The following is a 23,264-nucleotide window of genomic DNA, read 5'->3' as shown; positions in this document are numbered from 1 at the left end:
ACAGTGGTATAGAAAACCACTCCATATAGCCACTGATGGAAGACTCTGCATTCCCAGACTGCAAATAGGATGCTCCAAGTGTAATTCCATTGCATAAATTCAAATGTGGTTTCAAATGATGATAAGTACTTTGAGTGCACCATTGTGTGTCACAGGAAAAAAACATATATATAGGTAAAACAAAACAAAACAAAAACCCACAATAAAAACCCAAACCAGAACCTCTCCATTGTAATAAATCAATAACACAGAAGCACCTTGTGAATTCTGAGGTTTAAGCAGGTCTATCTTGGGAAAACCTGATTACACTGTGTCAGAGAAAAGTGTCTAGCTCGTAGGTAGATTATGGGAAGTTAATAAGAAATAGCATTTACCCAGTAAAATCTTTCCTTGTTATAACTTTACACATTAATCATCAGTTTAGGACCTTCTGGAAGCCAAGCCTGATCTCAATTAATCATCAGGAAGAGACTATTCCCAGTAACTTTATCTAATAGCTTCTGAAACTCTACTAAGTCCTTTGGTAATTATTTCCACAGCCTGACTACATGCCCAGGTGGGTTAGGGGTTTTTGTCTACTTGTAGAGGGTAGGGGTGAAATGGGATAACTCTTTTTTTGAGCTTCATGTCTGTGTCATTGGGTGCTACCTCTCAGTGTAACAAAAGAAGGAAGGAAATAATTCTGAATTTATTAATTTCTAAACCATGACAGTTTTATACAAGCTTTTTAATCATATCTCATCCAAACTCTTGCCCTTTTAAGAGTTGGTCTCTTTGCATCTGCACATAAGGAAAAAATATTCTGTACCCTTTGGTCTTCCTCGGTGCTCCTTTCTTGCCCTTCTTCACTGCTGTATCATTTTTTAGATTGATTTTTGGTGAAGGGGGATTAGAAATGTAAGCACCATTCAAGATCATGAAGCCTATGCATTAATACAGATGAATGTCAATCTTTCTCTACTCTTTTCTTAATTCCTAAGATTTTGTGTCTGGCTACAAAGATAGTTAAAACTTCTTTCCTCAATGAAAAGCCCAAATTTTGGATCAGGAAAACTTTCTATCAGAAACAACTGTGAGCTCTCTGCCCAGGAAGGAGGTCAAATGTACCACAGGAAGCTTCAAAGACGAACATCTGCTAGGAATTACAGGTATAATTAATCCAGCCTAGCGGCAGAGGAAAGAGATGATTTTCTGCAATTCTTTCCAGCCTAATACTTTCTTGTGACTCAAGAAAGAAGCAGCTCATCTTTAAAAATCTAAAATATCTAAGCCTGATACTTTTTGAGTTAGAGATCTGCATCTCAATAACTGGGACAAAAATGGATGCAAGGTTCCCAAAACACTCAGTTCAGCTTTAATCTAAGTGGAAATACTAGGCTGTCAACCAGTCTTTCATAATAAAGAGCTAAACTGGAGGCTTCAATCACTAAAAAAGCGCCCCATCATCTATTTTTCTGATCTTCCCTGGGTTTCTTCTTTCGATACCTTCTTTTGGTTTCAGGCTGTGTAAATACTAATATACCACTAGTATTGACAGTACAACCAATGACTGTACAATAAACAAAAAGTAGCCTAAACAAAGACTAAAGACTACCACCTAACATCCTGCATGCCTTAACACAGATTCACAGTCAATCTGACACTATGCCAACCTGCATGTTAGAACAGCTGGTTTTGTCAGTCTACCTTCCAATGAGGGCCAACACATTGAAATAATGATCTTAAGGAATGCCCAGGACTCCTAATCTTACAAATAAACCAAAAACCAGTTAGTTTCCTTTGACACTGCAAAAATAGAAGCTATGAGTTTACAAAAGCAAATAGGATCTACCAGATAGATCACTTCTGGTCTCTGTAAAGAAAGAACGAAGAATGAAGTTTTCAGAACTAACAAAAACAAAACAATCCCTAAAAAACCACACTGAAAATAGCCAAAGTCACTGAAAATTTCCATCTGAACTGAAATGACGTGATTATATTAGAAAGCAAACAAAACACAGACAACAACAAACCCCTGATCAAGTGATATTCCACTTGATGGGGGTACAGTATCAAGCATAATGCAAATATCATAGATCAAGAAACTGAAAAAAAAATTACATGGTAGCACAGATCTAAAAGGAATTGCAATTATAGAGGGAGACAAGTCAGCACAGCTGAAAAAATACCAGCATGTTATACCAAGACTCAATATACCCACAGGAAGGAAGTTTCTGGTGTGACAAAGGATGGTGATAAGGATATTGGAAGTGTTCCTGAAGTGAAATGTATTTAGAAAGCATATCATTACAGCCATCTATCATTTGACCTACAAGAGTTGGTAATTATCATGTTACAAGTAAAAGTCATGATGTATTTTAAAATAAGACAATATTAAGTTGTATATGTAACTGAATTATTCACCCAATTATTTCTAAATCAGCAGGAATGAGCAACCTGTAATACACAAAGAACATCTAACCTTTTGTTTTCTCTCTTTGGGTTTCCTCTTCTTTGGTGATGTTGATGGTCCATCTTTCTCCTCAATACCTTTCTTCCTTTCCTTTTTAATTTGCTTCCTCTGCTTTTCAGGTCCTTCTTCATCCTCTGAACTACTTTCTGCTTTCTTTGTTTTAATTTTAGGAATTTTCTTTGGTGGTTGCAAATTGATTCCCGCATCTGCTGTCCAGTCAGAATAATCACTAGAATAGTCACTATGTATGGCATGCCAAAGAAAAAAAAGAAATTAAAAACCAAAAGTTAAAAAGCAATTCAGAGTGCATTGGATTACACAATATAACCCAATACAAGCTTACAGGTAACAGTCTAGGTAACTACAATATTTCAATAGTTAAAACCTTAATGCTTAAAACCCCTATATTCCATCTACAATTTAAATGGTAGTAAACCAAAAGCCTTGACATCATTTGGTCTTGCCAGAAGCTTAACTTATAGCATCCTCAGGTCACTGTTTACTTGGTCAATTCAAGATGATACACACTGAAGTCTGAATATCGCTTTAAGGACTTCTGGTTCTGAACAGCTCTGAACAACAACAATAAAAAAGATGGGTGAAGCTACCTCAATCTCTGCTCTCTAATTTCCAACCAAGTATCACACAGCTCAGCCTGACAGTCATAGGAAACTGCTACCACATGCATGAAGTGTGTGTGTCCCTGAAAAGAATTAACCTCCTGCAAACCCAATTGAAAACAATTTTTGTTCCAGCAAACAAGGACAAAACCTTCTCTAAATTTTAGTTAGTAATATGACTGACAATTAAACCTTGAAACCTTTAAGTTCTTGTTCATCTTTTCTTCTATATCTGCAAAAGTTTTAGTTATTACTCATTAACTGTTTACAGAGAAAATTATTTAAGATTTATTGGCAGGAATTTTCTCTCACTTACCTAGAACTGCCATCACTGTGCCATGCTCTTTCATCATCTTCGGATGTTCCACCACTGGCAACAACTACTTCCCCTTCCTAATAAGGGGGGCAGAGGGTGTTGGGGAGGGGTAGAGGGAGAGGCAGAGAAAAAGAAAGCATTTTCTTTGGAACTCAAGTAAATTATAATAAGTGACAATATGACAAAAAACTTTTCTAGGCTTTATACGTGTTCTAAACATACAGCATTATAGAAGCTTTACATTGCTAAAGGGATTTAGTTTGCAGATAGTTCCTTTACTTTAGTGGACTTACTTAAATGGAAAGGAGTATGAAAATATCTATGCCTGGACAGACACAATGTAGAGCAACATTTCTTTAACAGAGATCTGAGTGCTTCTCAGCCTCCATTTAAAAAGGCAAGCTTACCTTTTCGAAAATAATTTCAAGTCTTTTAATGTAGCATTTCCACACTTTATCAATATCAAACAAAAACTCAACCCAACTCAAACAAGAACTTCTTGTATTCTTAACTCATTCTCTACCATAGCTACGGAAGCACAGAATGGTTGAGGCTGGAAGGGACTTCTGGAAGTCTTATTATCCAACCTCTGCTCAAGCAGTGTCACCTAGAGTTGGTGACCACACTGCCAGTCCATATGGGCCACACTGACTAGGCTTACAAACATAAGGAAGGTTTAACATTGCACACACAGACTTTGCAAAATGCCCTTAAAAATGAGCATTTCTCCCCTTTGTCAACTATCTATCTTTTAGTCAAAACTTAACATACATACAACAGCATGTGAAAATCTAATTCAACATCATTTTTTAAACAGGTGAAGGGAAATGCACAATGGAAAATGTAACTTGAGTTTCCACTAGAAATAATGTTTAATTAGATGAAGCAGGAGCTTAATGAGTAGAAATGGAATATGTAAGATTGCCTCATGAATACAGATCTTACATCTGAAGAACTGTGTCCATTTTCCAACTCTTCAGCAGGCCTTGCAGTTTCTTCTACTGCATATCTTGTACGGTAGTTATGCTGATTAGCTGCTTGTTTTCTTGAGTCACTGGTGTCTAGTAAATTATCATGAGAATGGTTCTGTGAAGACACAAAAGTCAAAATACATAATTTTTGAATATACATTTTATTAATACACAGTATTTTCTATAATAATAGTATTCCAAGAAGCAATTTTTGCAGTAGCAAAAAGATAAAAGTCCAAAAATAAAGAGCTGCTGAAGAAAACACTTCACATGCATCGCTGAATATAAGCACCAAGCAGTTCAGTGTATTCTGGAAATAATTAACATTTCCCAGACACAACACAATTTTTAAATCTTTAATTATTAAAAAAAATCTTCATTCCCTTCAAGGTACATATAACATATACATAACTACTGCTGAGAGCTTGTAACAGCTCAGAATTACACTAAAAATGGCCCAGGAAAGGAGACTCTTACTGAGAAGTAAACAAAAGATCAGATCTGTCAGAAGAGAGACCCATACAGTAATACATCCCTTAGCATACAGAGAAGACTGTTAGCAAGTGAAGGCTTTTAAGTGGTATGATGATGCATGGAAGAGTTCAAATGAATGAGTCAGTTGGAAAGAATACAAGCTCTTTTGAAGCTTAAAAGAATGAAATAGGGCTGTAATTCAGAAACACTTCATGCTCCAACATTAAGAGACTTTGTCCTTCTGTAGGATATTTATAATGCGAACACTTGCTCTCAATGCCAAGTGTGCAATCTTGTGTTAGTCCCCAACCACTGGAAAAAAAGCAAGAGCTATGATCTCAATTTCAAGAGTTTTGTGCTAATTTTTTTTTGGCATGCATATTTGAACTTCATCCTAGCTCAGATCCAATGAAATAGCTTCTGGGCAAATTCCTAGATGCACAAAAGGAGATACACTTCCCCACTGCTCCTTCTGCCACAAGGGAAACCTCAAATATCTATTAGGTGCTGATATGGTTAAAAATATGGTCACAGAGATGAAGAAAGCAGAACCAGAGCAAGACACAGAAAGACCCAATATTACCCATTCTAAGCAGGGTGGACTGCTTGTACCTAGTCCTCTTGGATTTTTTTTTTAATTTGTAGGAAAGAGAAGATCTTTTTTGTCATGTATGACGAAAGCTGGTTCATGAAGTTAAATTTCTTGTTGACAAAAATAACCCCCACTTTTTACAGTGTACTAAAACTTGACTAATCAACAGTAGCTAGGATTTGGTTTTCCTTAGCCACAACAATTCTCATTAAAATGCAGAACTCTACTACTTAATTTTTCTCCTACCTCCTTGTTAGATGATAAACACTTTTTGCAAGCATGATTGTAGCAGTTCAGTAGGGTAGGCCAGCATGCCATTCTGTACAAGTGTATTCCAGTTTTCATCAAAGCACAGAGGACCAACACAACTTGCTCTATGCTGTTTCAGTGAGCACTGTGCTTCTGTTTTTCTGTCTAGTTGGGGAAGCTATCACTAACAGCACAGCTATCAGACTTATCTATGGGACTGCTCAGCATTTTAACATTGCCCAGGAGTTTTGAGACCTGGGGCACTCCTCCTTCTGGATTCAAACTGCCAGTACATATCAGATCTCCTCAAGCTGCTCTGACCTGACCCAGAATGGCTCCCATGCAGCCCTAAGCCCAGTGGCTGAGCCCATCACACAGTCTTCTGTCTCTCAGCCTTCTGGGGCTGCCCACTTCTCATCAAGCTCTCAAGATGCATTCTGAAGCACAGAGGGGTCACGAAAGCCAACGTTATAACTGAATTGTGACTTTTTGATTAAGTCCATCTGCCTCTTAGCATTGTGAAACATAGTCGAGGAAGCATGTACAACAGCATGGAGTCACTTAACCCCCAATGAAACAAACTAGTCAGGTATCCTTTATAATAATGAGGACACATTTTGCAGAAGCTACATTACAGCTTGACTGCAGTGCTCCTGTCTTCTGTCTAGAAAGCAAAGTCCTAAAACTTTATCTCCCTATTTTTTCTTTCGAGAATGAAAGAAACCATTTCTTTCTCAAATGGTTATTACAAATATAGCTTTTCCCTAATTAAATACAACTGTGGATCCTGAAGCACTTTGCACTACTCTTCGCCTTTGAAAAGTCCTTTTCTTTTGGTAGTTCAAAGCTTGAGGAAAGAAAAAAAAAACAACACTCCAGTCCCAGTCGTGTCCCCCCCCCCAATAATTATTTTCTTCCTTCCTGGAAGAAAATAATATCACTGTATAAATATTGGGTCTTAGTGATACTAAAGGGTAACAAACCACTTTGGAAGAGATGCAGAAAATAAGAACAGAAAAACAACAGGAAAGCCAAAGTACAAGTACTTATCCATAAGTAACAGAATGATAGAATGACTGACGATGGAAAGGATCTCTAGATCTCACCCTGTCTAATTCTACTGCTCAAGCAGGGATGATAAAAGGAGCCATAAGGTATAAAACTGCATCATCTTGCCAAAAAAATGTATTTTAACATCACTCCTATTCAACACAGCTTTGCAAATATGATGAGAAGCTGCAGGTCAGGCAGAACTTTATTTAGGGGAGGGGTGGGGTCCAATGTGAAGCTTTGACTATAAAGTGTTCCAATGTTGGTTTTTTTCTGACAAAATGGAATCTATCACCAGCATGTTCAACAACGACTAAGGAAACACAGCTAATGCCTCCCCTTCCCTGATATATAAACTAAAGAAAGAGCTTGAAATTGGACTCTCAACTCTAAGGGTAGGCTGGGAAATAACGCCAAGATTACCTATGATTTGAGATTCAATCATCACTTTCTATCTCTCTCAACACACTTTGATGAACAGTCACATATGCTGACAAGTACCTTGTATCTTGTCCAAGGCTTCCAGTCAATATCAGAGCACGTATATTGATACATAAGAAATTACAGCTGCTGTCAGAACAGTTTGTCTCAAAATACAAGTGATGGCATTTCCTATATTTGAAAGGGATACTGGACACTGCTGGGGGTTTTGGTAACATCAGACCATTGAATTCTATTGTCCTTATGACACTGACAGCACCAGGAAGCACAGCTCTGCTGCACTTCCATACAGGGCTGGAGTAATTCTGGGCATCTTTGGTTGTAGTAATTTCATAGTATATTTTAACCAGCAGTATCTATTTTTTATCTGAAAATGGTTCCTCCTTCTTTAAGACAACAGGAATTAACCTCTACTAGAAAGGTGCAAGGCAAAGCATATGTCCAATATCAGAACCCCAACAGCCTCTTGTCCTGATATTTTCACTTTGGCTAAAGAGCATCCTTTCATATTCTCCTCACATTTGTATCAGTGGTTGTAATTAGCTTTTACTCTTACCACATCACATGTATGTAAGAAATTGGTAAGAGTTGCTCTGCAAGCAGTGAAGATAACGAACACTAAGCACTAAGCGCTTGTCTCTGGAGTTTTAGATTATTTTCCTCCTTTCCTTACCTTTCTAGGTAAGTAGAAAAACTACTATTTCTGACAAACACAACTAAGCCACTTTCAGCAAAACAAAGCACACATTTGTCGTCCCCATGTTCTGTTAGTTTACAATAGTCACTTGCTCCCATCACAATAGAGGCCTACTTTTGTCCATCCATAATCATCTCCCACCTTAATTTCTAGAAATTTCAGCATAAAATTTCCACTTAATGAGAAATATATCCATTTTTGTCACATTCTACTAGGACAAACATCACATCAACCCTCTAGCACACAGAAATTTCATGCTCTTAAATATTTATTAAAATGCTCTAATCCTAGTAGTTTAACTAAACTAATACTCTTAATTACTTGGACTGGGAACATTTACCTAAGCATTTTATCTCACTTCCCCTCTGCTCCTAAAAACAAATAATTTGAAATATAGTTCCATTTTGAAAATGCAAAAATTCCATTCTATCCTTTTTCATTAAAGTTTTGGGGTTCAAGTTTTTTCTGTTTCTTAAGTGTTTTTGTCTAGCAATAATCAGAGAAAACCCTATTCCTCACCAATGACTTTTAAAGTCAAACTGAGTTCTTTATTCAGCCAGCAGGTCAGTGATATTAAATACTATTTACTAAATACTACTCAGGTCAAAACACCCAAGCTGTTAAGTTCTCCCCCACAATTCCATTAGTCCCTTAAGCAATGACGTATAAACACTTCTCAGTGCGACCTGTGTCAAAGAAATGTGGGCTTTCAATACCAGAATGTTTATGTGACTTCCATCTAAACTGCAGATACTGTTAAAGAAAAAGGATTGAAGTATAATTTTGTACTACTTTCATCACACCCTACAATGACCCTGGACTAAAAGTTAGCAATAGGACTTTGGAATCTCCTCAAAATGTAATTACAGCTGCTCTGTGCTCTTCCTTATTGACCTACAATTTAGCATGTAATCCAAAATGCTGACATTCATTCCTGCCCTCCTTTTCATTTTACTTCTGTATTTTTTACTTATTTCAGTTAGAAGGGAAGAGAAGAAAATATTATTTTATCATTATTATATGAATAGACCTGATAAATTTCAAAAATTGATATAAACCCCAGTATTTCCTACCAGTATGAATACAATTGAATTTCAATATGAGAACAACGTTTTAGTACGAGCTTTGTTTACTCTGTTCCCAGAGCAGCTGACAGTACTGTAGAATGAGACACTATACAGAATTCTTGCTGTAATTCGTAGGTCTAGAGATTACTAGAAGATAATGTTTTGCCCTGTATTTTGTTGCAGGTTTTCCCCATCTCCTTTAGATCATAAATCCTCTCATTAAACCCTTAAGAATTCATTATGCAATAAAAAGGTCTGTAGTTCACAACAGTACTGTAATATAAGTTATAAGGTGTATATATATATAAGGTATCAGTATCCAAACCTACTGGGTGTTCTCAAGCAAAAGGAAGATTACACCATACTTTCCAGTTCTATCTTCAACCTAACATAGTTTGTATTTAAAGACACACAGTCACAGCAGCAGAAGAGTAGCTATAATTAAGTTATTAATTTCTATTTAAAACAACCCTAAAAATATCACAGAACAGTTTTTTGCTAGTGCTAACCACAAGCAACAATAAAAATCACTAAAATCTGAGCAGTTTAACTGGGAGACTCAATCACTTGAGATCAGACACCCTTTTTCTTCTTGCAAACTTGCTTATTTAAAGCCCATGTGATATCTACTCATTGCTGAATTCCTCTCAAATTTTTTTCAAGGGATTTGAACTAGTGTATTTCTTAACAGTCAGAGTCCTCCAAAAAGAGACATATTTAACGAAGAATCAATTACGAAAGAAAAATCAACCTTTTTATCCTGAGATGCCATAAAAAAGTATCCAGTAGGGTCTAAGAAGGATTTATTTAAATGTTCTGAAAGTGTTACTGAATTAAGCAGTAATTCCTATATAGAAAATTTACTGACATAAATGGAAAGATCATGACTGCCTGGGGATTTTTTGTATTTCCTCAGAACAAAGATGGGAAGTGACCAAAGGATTTACTAAGTTATCTCTCCCTCACCTTCTGAGCATCTAGAATCCAGATCACAGACCCTCCAGGGGTAAATACATGAAACTGAAGTATTCTTAAGTAACAATTGCTATGAAGGATTTTAAGGGCATAAATATCTGCAATGAAAATATGGGGCTCAAAAGACCCAATGATACTTTTATAGTTTGGAGACTAAAAAGTTTCTCTGAAAGAAGATTTAAAAAAACATTTGTATTGTTTCTTTGCTTCAAAGATGCAACAAAAATAATTGCTGAAACCAAAATGCTGGACCAATTAGCCTACTCTGTTAACTTCTATGCCCTAGTGATATTTTAGTAAAACTGTAACCCAATTAGAAACTTAAGGATAAGTTGGTAGGAACTTACGTTATCAGGAAGGATCTTTTGACCAGGCTGTAGCTGAAGACAAGTAAAAAAAATAGAAGCCCTAGAGAAGTGCAACTGTTTCATTAAACTAAAAGAAAGTCTGTAATTCAGCACCAAAATACATCCCCTTAAGACAAGAAACAACTTCGTTAAAATCTGAATTTGTGAGGCCCGTTTTCTATTACTCCCAAGAGAAAAATAAGAGTTACAAAGATTTCTGATGTCCTGGTATTTCATTATTGAATCCTGCCATGTAGCATAGAGCGTCTTCCTTCATATACAAAAACTGAAGATAGAAGTGAACAAATATTTTTCTCAGTGTATCTCGGGCACACAATGTTGGTGACCGCAGCATTGAAGACAGCACATCAGTACCATGTTTTAAGATAGCACAAGTATGCAAAAGGCTGTGCAGCTCTTAACTTTATCAGAGTCGTGACTTGATTTTTTTAATATAACTTGCAAAAAAAATTTAATCTTATGTCTTTTTGCTGATAAAAAAAATTAAAGGATATGTTTACAGAAAGACTTCTGTCTTGTTTGTTTGAAATTAGTTTTATCTGTGCATTGCACATGGCTATCTGTGCTTTTCTAGCTAAATAACCAACTATATTTTTGTAATAAAGGAAGTAAATTTTAAGTAACAGTAGAGGAGAACCCATGCTTTGTGTTTTGTAATACATTTACTATACAGGAGACTGTTTTCACTCTTAATCAAAAGCTTAGTAAAATACGGGCCTTCAAGGATGCCTGCAAATTATCCATTGAAAAGTAAAAATGGCTTACAGAATGTGAGATGGAAAATGAAGAGAGTATATCAAACAGTAGACAACAGCAGCAGGATGTATTGATTAATACTGACAGACTCCCTACAGCAAATCATGTCCCTAACAGCAGATTTGCAGGGATTCTCCCCCTTCTCAGAGGGTTCTAAAAGCAATCCCTGTTGTTTGTTATTCAGAACATAGTGAAACATCAGTACAGGCACGCTTCCTCATTCTGGGGAGGTAAACAAACCCCTGTACCCTGTTTTTTAAATTTAAAACTGAGAAGAGGAATGTAGATTTATGCGACCTAATGCATTGAGTTAAATTCTATGATTCTTTCTGTGATAAGGTACAGGTGACTACTTACTTTAGAGAAAGTAGGTATTTTGTTTTCTCTTTGAATGTGACTCATTATGTGTTTTCTTTTCTCTTCTGACCGATACACCCTTATTTCTTCTTCTCCCTTTGCTGTTCTCCATTCTTCTTGCCTACTGAAAAAAGAAAACTGAGATGTTAACTCTAAGGGCAATTACTACAACTGAGAGGACCTATTCCAAACCAAGGAATAAACATTCAACATTTATAAGATTCTTTGAACCGTAGCTCTTCTCTTTACAGTTAGCATATGGCTTCAAAATTAGCTTTTATGAACAAAGTAAGATCTCCATCTCATTTCACTGAACTAGAGCAGTTTATATTTGACTGTGGCAAGTAGGTTTTTGACTTGATCATTAAAGTATTCATCATAAGAGTTAATTACTGAACAAATAAAGTTCCAGTTTGGAAATCAAAATTTATTTCAGGCACCTGATGGATTACGTCAGTATTCCAGGCATAAAATGCCATATAATGACAATAAAAGAAGTTGAAACATGTAATCTTATGCTACAAGTCAGAAAATATTGAGGCAAGTAGATTCCATTGCCTCTGTAATTCAATAAGTGGTCAATTTTTATTCCCAATCCTTCTAGAATTCCAAGATTTTTCAAGTGTTATACAAACAAGTAATTTCAAACCGAAACTGATTTTATAAGAAATTTGAGACAACAAAATAAAAAATAAAACCCCCTCACAAATGGTTCTATGATGATGTGAATTCCAAAACTGTTCAATTTAATTAGGTTCACCAGACTAAAATTCTTTGCAACCTTGGCCTGTGTTTACCTGGCCACACCAGAAGACAGTTCAGGCACTACAACCCTGCGACTCCAAGCCACAAGGTCCCGCTCAGTGGCTATTTCACTTCTTGGTGCATTGCTGTGCATCTGACGCACACCTTCAATCTGTCCGCTACGTCTTAATCCTATATTTGGTGGTGAATGTACTTCTGAGGTAGAACTTACAGACCCTAAAAAAATCAAAAAGCAATAGTTGTACTTGATCTGAAATTCTTAGGGTAGCATTTAAAAGAAAATCTCAAAATGAAAGGGAAAAAATAATTTTTTTTATCTATTACTTTAAAAGAAATTATATTAACTCAATATAACTATTTCAGCAGATTCTATAGTCACGACTACACACACACAAACAGCTTCTGGGCTCCAGCATTCTGTTTAAAAATTTACATTGAAAAGGAGCAGACGTATCACCAATCTGAAGTGAAGCAAATGTTTGCTTTTCTTTAAAAATGCTTTTGAAAACATTTATGCAAAGCTGACTATCACTGCTGCTGCCTAGATCTGTATTATAAAACAGTGAGCTATCTCACTGAATCGGTGTGTTCCTTAAACAGTCTTCTACCTTTAAAAAAATGAAGCCACAACACTGGAAATTAGGAATCAAGCCGTAAAATTTACAGACAAAAAACTGAAATGGTCAAGAGGTTAAAAATAACCGCACCAATAAAACCCAAACCAAAACCATACACATGGAAGAGGTTTCAAACACCTACACAGTAGCAAAATTTAAACATTTTTCCATATTCTTCCCCACACAAGCTATTCTTGCCTACTCTACTGGACTGCTAACCGTGACTTTTTAAGTGTTGAAAACTATTGTGTACTCTAGTTTTACAGAAAAACAAGCAGCTCCTTCCACTTTTCTCCCTCCTGTGTCCTTATTTGAGAGAAGTCAGGTTTCAAACAAGTAGATGGCCAATTCCAGATTAAACAGACTAGTTACTTCTAAGGGAACACAGCTGCTGCAATCCTCTGAGTGAGCAGACAATAACAAAGATAAATTTATAATGTTAAGAATCCCAGGATTTTGCAGAAAGGTAAAAAACACGGGAAAGCTGTATTATTTACTATGGCTCCATACCTCCTGTCCAGTAGTTCACCAAAATGCACAAATCATGCATAATAATGGCATTTATGTTTTCCAACACCCAGTCTCAACACCCGTCCCCCAGTGATCTACCTCTGTTTATCCGGCTGCTACTGCTGGTTCCTGCCTCCCCAGAACGTCTCTGGTCCTGCTCTTGCTGAAGTCTTTGAATCATGCTATCCAACGGACTAACTTCTTGATTTGCTTGCTGGCTAAGAACTTGATTCAATCCTGCGAAGTAAAATATACAGGAGAACAATACATAAATGTTAATTTGAAATGTTACAGATAGCTCATCTGAGTTCTAGTTTTGAAAGTTAAAAGTAGAATAAATTATCACATGTATAAGTATAGGCTAATGCTTATTTTTCTAAAAGTCATTTTTTAAAACAGGACAACTTTTTTCTTAATATAATATTTGAGAGCATTATATTTCCTGGAGTAGGGTAAAGATGACCACTCATGATTCCTAATAAAAGTTTAAATTTGATCAAGTGCCAGCAAGCCACAGAAGCTTAATACAATTGTTGTTTGCCAGCTCAGTCAATGTAAATTGTTCAAATCCAAGATTAGACTGCCTCAAATGCATTATAAAACACCTTATAAGCTTCAATGAAAGAACTATATCAAGGAGGTCCAACTGAATTAGAAAACAATTATCTATACTGTATAACACCAAGCAGTAAAAATGCTTGATTGAGCTCCACATAGGCACAGTGACCACACAGAATAAGTAATGTTAATTTTCTTTGGTATGTAAAACAGCCAAGAAACCTCCTTTTGGGTAAATCTCTTGAATAGAACAGGGAAACAGTTCTCACAGAAGTGATTACAAGGCGATAATACTGTTTCTGTGCAGCAAGCAAAATACACACCCTAAACAACACAACACCTGTTTTCATACTCATAATGGTCACAAAAAACAGAGAGAAATGAAGAAAAAGACAAGGGTTACAGTACTCATTCAAAAAGGAAGTCAAGACACCTTCACACAGAATAATGAGATGGTGGAACAGAGTGGTGGGAAGCTCTAGTCAAGAGAAAGCAGAATTTGCAAAACTTTGTAACGAGGGATAACACTGTTAAAGAAACAAGCTAAAGAAATTATTTTTTCAGCACAATTCTAAAGAAATATCACAGCATAAACTGCACTTTGCAAGATCAAAGACTAGATACAGTAACTGCTATGAAATGAAGAGCTTTGATTATGTGGCTGCACAGAAGTAGCTATCTCATAACTGTATGCAGAAAAAAATATTTAAGATAGTGCTCTCAGGCTTTCAAGGTTATTGAAGTCAACTTCTGTAAAGCAGCAGAACCTTGGAATCATGGAATGAGCTCTGGTATAACCACAGCTGGATGTTTTCTGACTCATGTAGTGAAACAGATTAATTTGTTGATCTTGTGACCAGACATAATGTCTACTGAGAACAGTGGGAAATACTACTAATAACCCAAGAATGATCTGAAATAAGGAAACTGCTACCTAAACAAAAGGAACGTTTTTATGTATCTAGCTATGAGACTATGCCTTAGCAAGAAACAGTAAGTGGTTTCTTTTTAAATGAAATAATCAAGATACTGGTATGCACTTCATATTTTCAAAACATTTGGTTTAAAGGAGCTTCAGGTACATCTAAGCAGTAAACAGAGCATGACTATCTGAATTTGCCCTACTCTTAAAAGCCCCAACAGAAAACTTGACAAGAAATAAATGGTCAGTGCTCTGAGTGAGATTCAACAAATCCCACACTAAGTCTTCAGAAAGAAAAGGAGCTTCCTTAGTGAAAGGGAACATATACACTATATAAACAGTTTACCTCTGCATAAGGGTGAATGTGTTGTCACTGAACTATAAAGAGGCAGAAAAAAGTCTTGTGTCTCCCAATAATCTCTTTGTCAAAAGTTGATGACTTCCCACTATTAAACAAAATGCTATGGACATCACCTTCCTATAGGCATTCATGTATCATGCAGACACACCATTAAATTTAATTTTGTTGGGTCTATGTGCAGAGTCATGAGATTATATCAGAGAATATGCCCGAGACATTTTCAAATTTGGAGAATTTCACAATGCAGTGGATCCACGCTGTAGCTGTAACAATGAAGTTGCACCCTTCCCTAGAAATCAAATTTAGTTTCAACGCCACTAGCTTAAAAGTTAGAGGTAAATTATGGCATACATTCACCAGAAAGGATTTTTTTCTTTCTTACAGTTGCTTCTCAGGTAGCATTTCTTCCTGTAATTTTGGAGGAAATATGAAAATCCTCCTTAAAATTATTCAAGTATTCAGTGGCTTATAATCCCAAGGTCTACAAATAAGGATAAAGAGATACTTTGGTAAAAACACTGTCAGTTACCCTTCCTGGAATCTCTGACACACCACAGGCTTAAGTGTCATATACATGGAAACTACTATTTAGCGGCACACATTAGTCAGTTTTCACATATTTTCAAGAATATCCAAATACTTAACTGCTTATCTTGAAAACATTTAAAGCTACTTTCACCAGTCACTGTTTCCTCATTCACACTAATATTAAACTAGTGACACGTAGTGAGTAGGCATTGTTTTTCCATCCCCACCCACGTGAAACACATTTAGGTAGTTTTGAACAGCCAGCCACTGGCCCTGTATATAGGCATGTTCCTCCCAACATCTCCCTTGTTGGAGAACAAAACTATTAAGGAACTCCCTAGATTTTGTATCCTTCTCAAGGCTTCAGAGTTCTCTAACCAGACCACCAAAGCTTAAGATGAATGACTGTCTCCATCTAAAGAGGAAGAGCGTTTTGTTTGTTTCAGGTGTCTTCTCATTTTCTTCTTCTTGTAGGAAGAGGAAAATGTGTAGTGTAGTTACTGTAGTTTCTTTTCCAACTGATCCGTGGAAGATCAGTCTACTTCCTAGGTTTTCTAAAGTAGGAAATCTCATCCCAAAGAGATAACTGAAAGCTCACTCAGCATCCTACATTGTTCCAGTAATGAAATGAGCCCCAAGCTAACTGGTGTTCTAGCATCAACTAGCACCAACTTGATCGATGGCAATACTGTAAGTAAAACTGTCACAAGCAATCAGTGCCACAGACATTGCAATTCTTCCACACTACATGAACTACTATGCCCAGAAATTAAGAAAAAGAACACAGTGAAAGCATAGAGTACCTGGAGGTGGACTATTGTTTAGTGAAGCAAAGTGAAATTTTCCGTACCTGAAGATGTCACTCCCATCTGAGGAATAAGCTGTTCCTCCCTGCAGTTTTCACGACCAGGAACTAGTCTTTGATACCTTGCAGGATGAGGGTTGCCATCCACATCAACCAAAAATGGGGGAGGCATAAGGTGTGGAGCCTGCTGTGTCTGTTCATCCAGGACAAAGTTGTTGGCATCACGGATAAGGGGCCGATAATCACTATGAAAGAACATCTGATCTGCTATCTGCAAACAAAGTCATTTTGTAATTTTTTTAAAGAACCTATTAAAAAAACATATAGAAGATAACTGCCAAAAGTATTTTTAACAATGACACTTGTGGTTACTTTTGCAAAAACAGGCTTATAAGCCGATCTGTTTATTTCAGTTTAAAGGGAAAAATTTAATTACTCCATTACTATTTTGTTGCCCAGTATGCCTTTTCTATTTTATACTGCAAAGAGAACAATCCACATGTTTGATGTTGGGAAGCATTTAAAGAATTGGGGAATGGGGCAATATTTAACTACTTGAAGACATCTCTACTGAACACAGCATGGATGTATTAGTTTATAAATTTTCTTCTATAGTCTGAATATATATTCTGATAATAAAAAATTGTGTCACAGACTTATGAGCTATGGTGCAGGAAGAAGAAAAATAGGAAAAATATTTATTACATCAGGGCACTGACAAATATTTTAATACCAGCAAAACATATATATCCTATTATAATGCTAGATATCTGAAAAAGTTTCAATAGATAAAATAAAAAAGCTGAGATAAAATTGAATTTTTCAGGCTCAAAGTCTTATTTTTTATTTCAGTCTGCCTGGCTCATAATTTATTATAGATGACTTTTCACAGACCCTCAAGACTGAGGAATTCTTTTGTCCAAATAGTATGTAAAAAAGGTTTATGTTCCATCCCTTGTTGGCACATGTATCTCAGTATTGTATTATCAGAAAGATACTGAATCACAAGAAAAAGTGAACAGAAGAGAAGCTGATGTGTTTACTACATATCCCAACACTACCCACTGGCAAGCGAACCCCATGGCAGCTGATGTATTCAGTTTAACGACGGACTCAATGCATAGAGAACTAAAAAAAAAAAAAAAATCTTGTCTTTTGAGCATGGACAGAGGAATGCCTCAGTTGTCATAGAACATAACTCTAATTTCTGAAGAGCATGCTCTATCGTAACCAATCCATAATATAGTTTCCAGTAACTTGTTATGTAAAAATCAGTAAGGCAGAGGTTATAGCAGACACTCAGAGATCTGGTCTCTCAGTGACAAGAGTCTCCTGTCCTGGATGTGAGAAGATGACAGACATTTGTCAATTCAGAAAGTACCTACATGCATCCACATGAGGTGGATGAAAAAAACCAAACAAAAACCAAACAAAAATCCATAAGAATCATGGGATCTAGACTTCAGAAAAATAACAATAGGAAGAAATTGGAAAGCTATGTAGAAACATGCAATGGAAAAGAATTTACTTCAGGGATTCAAAAGGTTATCCTTTCAAAATACTTATGGACAAAGTGATATTCCACGGCAGTAAGAAGCCCTGACTGGATGAACTCTTGTTGCCAGATTTTTTGTTAGCAGAGGCTGAATGAGAAAGATACAAGTGCTTTTATGTGTCTGATTGATAGAATCGAGGCCCGTGATTCTACCCCCCCCAAGGTTGAAGGAACCTTTGTTCCTTCAACTCACAATAGCTCAATATGATAGAGACATGGATCCTCTAGGAGGACTTAAAATTTCTCCTAAAAACATAGTAATAGAGTACCCAATACTTACACCTAGTGTAAGTTTTCCTACGAAGTACATCCCACACTGAAGAGATTCCAATGGCAAGGTCATACAAACTGAGTTTTAATATGTTATGATTTGGTTGTACAATGTTGTCTGCATCCCAAGTTTTTCAAGCAAAGGGAAGATCTGGTACAAGATCATGAAAGACTTCTTTGCAATTACTCTTCTGTGTACTCTGTACTGTGATCAGGTATAGTAGAGAGAGTAAACAACTATTTTCTACTACAAGAGATAACAATGACATTTCTTTCAGAACATGGGCTCAGGCCTACTCTCAAGTGGAATGTCCCTACTGGAATCCAGGACAATAATCTCATCCTGAGAAAAATCAGCAGACAAACAGTTAAAAGCACTAACAATCAGACATTTCTTTATTGATTATTAGAGATCAAATTCATGACAATAAGATGATAGCACATCACCATTTGCACATGAGTTCTCTGTACATATGATTTCATAAACCCAGCTTGGGTATGAGCACAAAAGCTTTCCATAAGGTCTGAGTTCTACAGATAGACTCTCCTCCAGTAACTACACTACACATTCAGAATGCTCAGTTTCTCCAAATGGGCACAGCTACACAAAGAGGTTTTCCCCACTACTACACCAATCCAGCACACACAAACTGTCAACTTGCAACAAAGTACTGTGGTTTGGACAGTCTACAGGAGCAAAAGCCTTAGAAAGCTCAGAGATCAGGCTCCCAGGAAAAGTGAACACAGCACCAAGCCTGTCAGAGTTCAAGAAGCGTGTAGACAACACTCAGAAGCACATGATGCGATTCTTGGGGCTGTCCTGTGCAGAGTCAGGAGTTAGACTCAATGATCATCATGGGTCCCTTCCAACTCAGAATAGTCTATGATTTAAAATCAACTAAATGACACCTTACACTTTAGGACCTTTAGGCATTCCTGGACAAATTTCCACCTAAGCAAGAACTTCTGAAGTGCACATGCCCTGTTGATAGTGAACTCTGGTGATCTTCACACACTCAGAAATTTCAGCTCAGATTGGCTCAAGGGACCCCAAACAAGCAGCGAAGGTATTCCTTTTCTTTTCCCCACACCAGAATTACTCCACCAAGACATGTGTCATAAAAAAAAACCAAACAAAAAACAAGCAAACAAAACCCACCCCATTCACCTTCATCATGGCCAAGATCACACTGTAGGGGGAAAGAGCCTGGATATCGGTTTCAGTCAACCAGGAAACACAGATACTATCTGAATATAACATGAAAAAAACATACATGTAGAAAACCAAGAGCTTGTTCTCTCAGCAGAGCTAACACTATCTCGGCTATAATCACTGTCCTGAGCAAATGCAGGAACACAGGACAGGTTATCACACTCTTTTCTTCTGTAAAATTAATTTTCCAAGGCAGGTGGAAAACACTTTAAGGTCAAAAAACCACAGATCCTACCAGATCATATTCTGACAAGATGTCTGAAAACTCCCCAAGTATCTGAGGGGAGGAAGACACAAAAAAGAACATTATCTCCAGCACATACCTACCTGTAGTTACACTTTCCCATAAATCACGTCAGACAAAACCAAAGGCAGCGATGGAACCACACAAGGAAGAGATCAGAAACTTAGAAGCTGAGTTTTCTATGAGTGGAAGACTAAGATTAAAAAGGTAACAAATGTAAGTCCTATTTCCTCCAATTTTTTTTATGATCAAGAATGCCAAGATTACCACTGGCACAGCAAGAGCTGTGGAGGATCACTTTAAACCATCCACTAAGTGAAAAATTTTAAATGTAATCTTTTCTCAGAGGCTGCAGCAAAAACTCCAAGAGAACAAAGGATCTGTAGAATTCAAGCAGGAAAAAGCAATTGTATTTATTCTTCAAACAGATTTAATCTCTCACAGGTAAATTCTCCTATGGCAGTGTAAAGAAAAATCTTGTCTTTGCTATCACAGCAAAAAGACTCTCAGCTTCATTTCATTTCCAGCATTTCTGAGTAGCAGAGGACTACATACTTCGAAAACAATTGGAGAGCAAAAGAAACCTGGAACGATCCATGGACATGGTAAGAAAGATGTTTCTATTACAACAGGTTTTAAAGTTTGGAACAGTAAGAACTCTAAAAGACGAAGAAAATTATCTGATAATCCTGAGTTTCCTTGCTTGTGGTGCATCTACTCATTTGTTTTACTTGGAATAGAAGGGGAAACGCACAGCTAATAATAACTGAGGGATAGCAATAGCAGCCTAGTACTGAGGTCTGCATATCAGAGTAAAGAGACAAGGAGAAAAAATAAATCCCCAATATGCAAATGGTTCCGTAGGAGTACAGAAAGAAATGCAGCTTACATGACAAAGACTAAAATTCCTTTTGCTCTCCTTCCTTCAGGCCCCCATTTGCAAAAATGCTTTCAAGGCCAGACTGAGTCTGAAGACCCAAAGCAGGAGACAAGATCCAGAAAACAGCACTTCAACAACAACATTCAACTATCAGCCCAGAAGCAGACATGAAAATCCTGGAGCACATAGGTCTGTTTAGGTCTTAGAAAGAGGGAGAAAGGACACACCTCATTTCTTTCCTGGGTGGTAAAAGAAGAACCAGGACCTCGTGGGTGCTCCAAACTAGGTAACCTGTATGGTTCATAGGGCATGTTCATTTTTTTACAGAAGAAAAAAAAACCAAACCACTACATATCTTTTACAGTCATGAGGGTCTGTGGCAAGACACCCACATTTCGAATACACAGTGCAGACTACGACATTAGAGTAAAGACACAATATTTTAATCACACTAATGATGGAAAGTTGCTGTGTAAGCACAAAGGCATCCATGACAGTACTTCAATAACAAACATAAAACTGCATCACTAGAACATACAGTACGTTTTTTGTCAATAATTCTCTCCCAGGCTATGCAATGCTTAAATAGAGATAGCAGGAATTAGTTCTATTACACACCCACATCCTTTTTTTTGTCTTAGTTAGAAACCAGAAAAGTATTTAAAGCAAAATGTTTAACTATTATCGGTTCCACTGCAGTTTATTCACATTATCCATGTGGACCCATTAGTAGACACTTGTAACCTTGTCACTTAGGAGAACACAGAATGACTGGTTAATTTTAAATTCTCTTTTTAAGTTAATATTATTTTGAACTTCCCACATAAACAGTAGTTTAACAGCATGTCTCCATAATTTAAAAAAAGACAGTGAAAGAAAGCTCAATGTCAACAACAGAAATTCAAAACATCCCATATTAATGTCTCAAAATTGTCTTAAGATACACCCTCTTGAAATGAAGCTCTAAAGAAAAGTTTGCATCAACGCATTCAACAGAGACAAACATTTGATTTTTCATTTTGCACTGTACCTTGTCATATTTGCTACTGGAACCAAAGCCAAAAATCAGAAGGTGACCGTGAGAATCAGTACATGCAAAATGCTGTCCATCAGGAGAGCACTTGCAGTCAAAAACTGCACCATGTCCTTGTCCTTCAATCTGAAATACATCAACATACAAAATAATTAACATAAGTAAATAATTTTACAATTACGATTTACAAAACTGTGGTGCTGATGCTGAAATTTATTATAAAATCTGTACAACAGTATACTGCTACTTTAAAACAAAGCTTACTTTTTTTAGCTATTCACTTTTCAGTGAATTTTGTAATGCTCATGAAAGATGCCAAATTGATAGCAGTAGAAACTGACAGACTTTATCCACAAAGCAGGCACAGTATAGGAAGTGAAAATAAAATCTTCCCCTTGAATGTCCTGCTAATTGAGCCTAACCAGAGAGCTGGGTCCAGTTCAGGGCTTAGTCACTACACCCTTTCCATCCTCTGCCTTTTTGCTAAGCTAGCCCAGTAGCATTGGCTGCTGAGGTGTTTCAGAACACCTGACCCCTAAAAAATGCACTGACATAGACAACCCGCATTACACAACTTAGCAACTGCCTGTTTCTGTAATTCCTACTCCTAATTTACTGGAGTGGGGAAGGAGTAGATTTGTGTAAAAACTCCACTTTTTAAAGGAGAACTGCAAAGATTTTAAAAAAGGAATTTTTACCTGATACTCATTTTCTGTTTTCCAGTTCCATTAAGCCAGAACAAATGGGTTTTTGTTTTTCCCTGCAACCTGTCAATCAAGCAGAGGTGACCAATCACCACTCTGAATTTTCATGTCTTCAGCACCTCTTCAGAAAGCCCCTTTCTATTCTCCCCAGCAAGGTACTTTTGCAGTTTCTTTAAAGAGATACCAAACAAAATTCTTCCCCTAACTGTGGCAGGCCTATATACTGCCAGAAAAAAAAAAAAAAGAAAAGAGAAGAAAAAAAAAAAAGAAAAAAACCCCAATATCCAGCCTGCAGACAGTAACACTATGCACTTCTGCAGCACCTTCTAGAGGCCACCAGTATTATTTTTAAAAGTTAACAAATTAAGCCTTGAAAAACCTGTGAGGTCAGTACTGTTCTCTCTTACAGACTGAGACAAAGGCAAGAATTCTAAATCCTTTCCCCATGGTCTTACAACACACCCACACCCCTGCACATCCCCCAGTGACAGAGGCTGCTACACCTATTACCAGTGCTTTCAGGTGTTTGATAAAGGTCTTCCTTACTACAAATAATTTCCCTAAAAGTCAAATGAGTTTCTGAATTAGCAAAAGAGAACATAAACCAATGCAAGTTTTATGTTCCCTTTTACCCAGAATTCCAGAACAAATGAACAGAAGTATCTTATAGAAAGAGATGGAAAATAAAAACAGAGCTCCAAGCAAGCAACAATAACATTGCAACAGTCAGGTATGTAGAATTAATTTAGCCTAAGCAAGATCCCACTACCATGACAAAATTACAACTTTGTGCTGTTTTTTGTATATAGAAAGCTCACTGTATTAAAGGGAGACAGTTGGGGAAGGCAGGTGGAAAGCAGAAGGAATTTCAGCACAAGAATAAGCTTTGCAGAAATATAGTAAAAAATTGGAAA

General features: G+C 36.8%; 1 protein-coding gene across 1 annotated transcript in view; it reads right to left on the bottom strand.

The window, feature by feature from the left end:
- The window catches only part of PHIP (pleckstrin homology domain interacting protein), a 96,565-nt gene that overhangs the window by 29,222 nt on the left and 44,079 nt on the right, over window positions 1-23,264 (bottom strand). Inside the window, exons 12-19 of the mRNA XM_018078175.2 lie at window positions 21,644-21,772; window positions 16,497-16,722; window positions 13,377-13,514; window positions 12,183-12,366; window positions 11,386-11,509; window positions 4,334-4,474; window positions 3,389-3,465; window positions 2,462-2,693 (exon numbers count right to left, since the gene is read on the bottom strand). Of these exons, the coding sequence (XP_017933664.1) occupies window positions 2,462-2,693; window positions 3,389-3,465; window positions 4,334-4,474; window positions 11,386-11,509; window positions 12,183-12,366; window positions 13,377-13,514; window positions 16,497-16,722; window positions 21,644-21,772 (1,251 nt within the window). The remainder of the gene's footprint in view (window positions 1-2,461; window positions 2,694-3,388; window positions 3,466-4,333; window positions 4,475-11,385; window positions 11,510-12,182; window positions 12,367-13,376; window positions 13,515-16,496; window positions 16,723-21,643; window positions 21,773-23,264) is intronic.

This window comes from Manacus vitellinus, unplaced genomic scaffold, assembly GCF_001715985.3.
Source record: "Manacus vitellinus isolate BGI_N305 unplaced genomic scaffold, ASM171598v3 scaffold_4_pilon, whole genome shotgun sequence".
In the NCBI taxonomy this organism is placed as follows: Eukaryota; Metazoa; Chordata; class Aves; order Passeriformes; family Pipridae; genus Manacus; species Manacus vitellinus.
Note: the sequence above shows the minus strand (reverse complement) of the source record. Positions and strands in the feature narration are given on the sequence as shown.